Raw genomic sequence first — 4270 nt, forward strand, 5'->3', positions numbered from 1 at the left:
ATGCATAAAGCAATCAGTTTTAATACATAATTTTTTTTATTTGTTTATTTACCCTTTAAAACCTGTCTAAATACTGTATCTTTCAATGCATGTTAAATACTAATACTAATATAACATTAATTTATTTATTTAGCTATCTATATATCTCAGTGTTTGACCACTAAGAACTTTTACTTGCCAAAACTGGCAGTTCAACACACATGGGCTACCAAACCACCCACCAGAAGCTCACTGATGCTAATGGTAATAATGGGAAATCAGACATCAGTGTTACAGCAAAAGAAGCAGACAAGAATTCACTCATTCAGGATTAATTTGGCAACATGTGCCAGATCACACAGATAAGCAGTTGATCCAGAGTAATTACAGGGCCTCTTACAGCCCCACACAGAGCTCTGCGCTTACTCCTGCCACAATCATGGGTGCTTCTGGCAATAAAGCAAAAGTGTAACTTGATACAACTGTTTGACATTTCTTTTTCTCTGTGCATTTCATGCTTTTTATCACCAAGCATGCTCTTTCATTAACCTCTGACTTCTCTACCACTAGAAGTGTAGGATGGCTCAGTGAACGAGAAGAGTGTAATTGGAGCAAGAAGAGGTGGATAAACAAAATTAGCCGTTGACTCCAATAGTCTGACGTAGCTTTCCTGGAGGACTGCTAAAAACCAAACACCTTTCATATAACAGTTAAACATTATTTTATGCAATAGTTATACAAAACCATACAGCCAGCTGGTTTAATTCACTGCTGTATGCATACAGTACAAGCATATTCTTTAATGTCTTACAGGCCTACCAAAAAATTTGCCTTATACCCAAACTTGATATCTATCTATCATTGTGACCAGGGTTCCCCTAAAGCCTGTAATAAAAACATTTTTCAGTGCTGAGACTCGTCTGGTCTGCTTTCTGTTTCTTATTTACTGCATACATTCTACTCATTTTATATAAAGTAGGTAAGTAGATATAACCATGCAGGGATTATTCCCATGACAAGAATGGAACTGGTTTGTTTTGATATGTGCCCATAGACATTCTAAAGTTCAAAAACCTAAAACTATTGCCTTATTTTTTATTTACTTCATTATCTAAAGTTATACAGTTAAAAACCTTGTATTCAGTCGTAACATTAAACTTGTATAAAAGTAAAACATATACGTGTCCAAAAAAAAAACAGGCAAATTCCAAGGGCACACGCAAAGGGGCCTTTCTAGGGTCTTGAACGTGGCAGTTATACACAAACATGGCGGCCAGATGAGAGCTTAAAGTTATTTTCCGCGTATGTATGTTGAAAAATACAATTTTAACCCACATATATTTGTCTTTGATAAAACCGATTTGCAATTTAGTTGCAAGTAACTTTATAGGGAACTGAGAATGGCTGCATGGGCTGGATTTTCAGAGGAAGAACTGCAAAGATTGAAACACAACGACGACCTTAGTGAGTAGTTACATGTTGAACCATCACTCAAAAACGTTCTTCATTCGAGCAATCTGTCTGTATACGTAACGAAATGGACATATAACGATGCTGATTGTTATTTAAGTTATTAAGTACTTAAAGTGTGTCTCAAAACATACATGTCGACTTGCCTAACAAGACACCGTGTTTGGATCCCCTGCTAGATTTTAAGACACGGCTACTAACTCTAATTGTGAAAACTGATAAATCTGCTCTAATGTGCTCTTGTCCAGTAAACCAGGCTGTGTCAGTCACATTGGGTCGTGGACGGAGAGCCGCTCCGACTAACCGGAGCAGACAGCAGCTGCAGCGGGAAAGGGCACTGCACCTGGCAGCCAAACAAAGAGAGGGCAGCCACTCTCTTCCACCCGACCAACAGCTTACCAAGCCCCCAGGCCCACCTGCTGTCACCCTTCCTGCTTCTGTCAGATCACAGAACGAGTCCAACCCGTTGGAGACGCAGCTGGTTAAACATGAAGCAGCACCTGTTAAACACGACCCAGAGTCACCTGCAGAGTCTGCACCACCAGCAGTCATCAAGGAGCTGGGCAAAGAGGAAGTGGAATTGTTAGTAAGTCTATTTCCTTTGCAAACACAGGCTCAGATATTCATGCACTGTTGTGTACAATTTATATTACTAAACAAGATAATATTTGGATGATATTTAACCCCTAAAATAAAATAAAAAGAAGGAAAGACAGAAAATAGAGACAGATATTCTAAAGCTTTTTATATATAATGATTAGTGAAATAATGTTATCTCCAAAAGTGTTCAAAAATCCTTTACTGGTTATATTAAAGTTGAATATGTAGGAATCAGTGTTATTTAAGAATATATAAATCCTTTAATTTTTTCTTATGACAGGCGAGAGAAGAACCGTCTGCAGCAGTTGCAGTGGGAGCAACGGATAATGGAAGAGAAGAATAAGAAAAGAAAAGCTCTCCTTACAAAAACCATTGCTGAAAAGTAAGAGCAAATCTCTTGTTTTTAAAGGGAGTTTAACCCTTTGTATGTATGAAAATCTAAATGTATTGTGTGAAAAGCACAATGTTTTAAATATAACTATTTCCCAGGTCCAAACAGACACAGGCTGAGACTGTGAAACTGAAGAAGATCCAGAGAGAACTTCAGTTACTAGACGATTCTGTGTCCAGCGACATTGGGATTCTCAGAAAACTGATAGAGCAATCCAGCATGGATTATTCCCAGGCATGGTAAATATTAATTTCTAGTTCATTTTTTAAGGTCCATTCCAAGTGTACTGCAAACCAAGTTCACAGTAGTTTCTTGTTGAAATCCCGCTCACTTTGTTTTATGTGCCACTTCCTCAAATTTATCACCTTAAAGTAGCAAATCTACAGTACTACCATAATCTAGTACATCTAGTACATAATTAAAATAGTACATGCACAAAGAATCTGTTTGCTCAGTGGGTGAAAATACTGCCCTCTGTAGCATTTCTTTATTAATTCGGCCAAATAATAAAAGACAAATGCATGTGCATGTAAATTATAACTTGTAGCAAAACATTAACATATTTTTTAATTTTGTTATATTTAGTTTTGTTATTCAGTTTACTTTGTAACAGGTTTACTACATATTTAATTTAAAAAGTATATTTATTTATATTTGTATTGTAAATGATGTGTGTGTGTTTGTGTGTGTGTGTGTGTGTGTGTGTATCTATATATATGAGATGAGCCAGTTTTAACTTGCGGATGTTTAAAGCGAGCACATGACAGTAATGTACATAAATTTCAGGATGTGGTGCATCCTTGGGAATAATCAATTTGATTTTACAATAAACCACTTTCAATATATATATATATATATATATATAATTTAAAAAATAAATTGAAATACAGTTATATTTAATAAAATATTTTAGTAGTAATGTATAATAATCTTTATTTATTTAAATTTTATTTAAATATTTTATTGAGAATTATTTACCAGGGCAGGAATCTTTCTATTTATTTTATTAACTTATAAACTAAGTTGTTTTCGAGTACAGCAAAATAGTTGCAGTTCCTGTGTGCACATCAAGCTTAGCATATGCATTTCTATATTTCTAACCGTCCTGTCTCTGCCAATCACTTATTGTTGAAAGGAAGCGCTTTGAGAAAGCAGAGGCTGAGTATGTTGCCGCTAAGATGGACTTGCACAGGAAAACGGAAGTAAAAGAGCAGCTGACAGAGCACCTATGTGCAATCATCCAACAGAATGAGCTGCGCAAGGCCTGCAAACTGGAGGAGTTGATGCTTCAGCTGGAACTTAATGCTGAGGAAGTCCCCAGCCCAGAGGAAACAGATCTAGAGGACAAAGAGAGGGAGGTCAACTCCCAGCCTGTTACTGAAAACGGTCCTGTAGCAGACACGGAGGGGTGTACAGAGGTGGACGGCTCAAGTATGAGCAAAGACAGTTCCATTACAGAACCAAAGATCAGCCAAGACAATCAGGAGAGCAAAGCAACAGATGTTTCTGCAGATGTGCTAAGCTAGCTTCCAAACATCATCAATTTAATAGAGGCTGTATGACGGTTTACAAAACACTTGCTACCAGCTTTAGAAATTGAGAGAATTTGGGAGAATGTAGAAGTATTGAATTTTGTTGGGTTTTGTGAGGGTTTAAGACTGATTTTGATTTATGTTGATTTTAGTTATGTTTTGAAGTTTTTTGAATTTTTTTTTGTATTATACTTGCATTAAAAGTTGAGATTATGGGGCTCAATGCTTGGTTTTTGGTTTTCATTTAGGGTGCTACATGATCCTAAATGTGGGAAGTATTTTATTGTGGTTTCTTTGT

General features: G+C 36.5%; 1 protein-coding gene across 1 annotated transcript; it reads left to right on the top strand.

Annotated features, from left to right (window-relative positions):
* Positions 1-1197: 1197 nt before the first annotated feature.
* Positions 1198-4050, top strand: LOC109104593 (RAB6-interacting golgin-like). Its single transcript, XM_019117858.2, has 5 exons — positions 1198-1443; positions 1698-2031; positions 2330-2431; positions 2539-2679; positions 3576-4050. The coding sequence occupies exons 1-5, from the start codon at positions 1380-1382 to the stop codon at positions 3964-3966; spliced, it is 1032 nt and encodes a 343-aa protein (XP_018973403.1). The 5' UTR covers positions 1198-1379; the 3' UTR covers positions 3967-4050.
* Positions 4051-4270: the final 220 nt, after the last annotated feature.

This window comes from Cyprinus carpio, chromosome A20 (genome assembly GCF_018340385.1).
Source record: "Cyprinus carpio isolate SPL01 chromosome A20, ASM1834038v1, whole genome shotgun sequence".
In the NCBI taxonomy this organism is placed as follows: domain Eukaryota; kingdom Metazoa; phylum Chordata; class Actinopteri; order Cypriniformes; family Cyprinidae; genus Cyprinus; species Cyprinus carpio.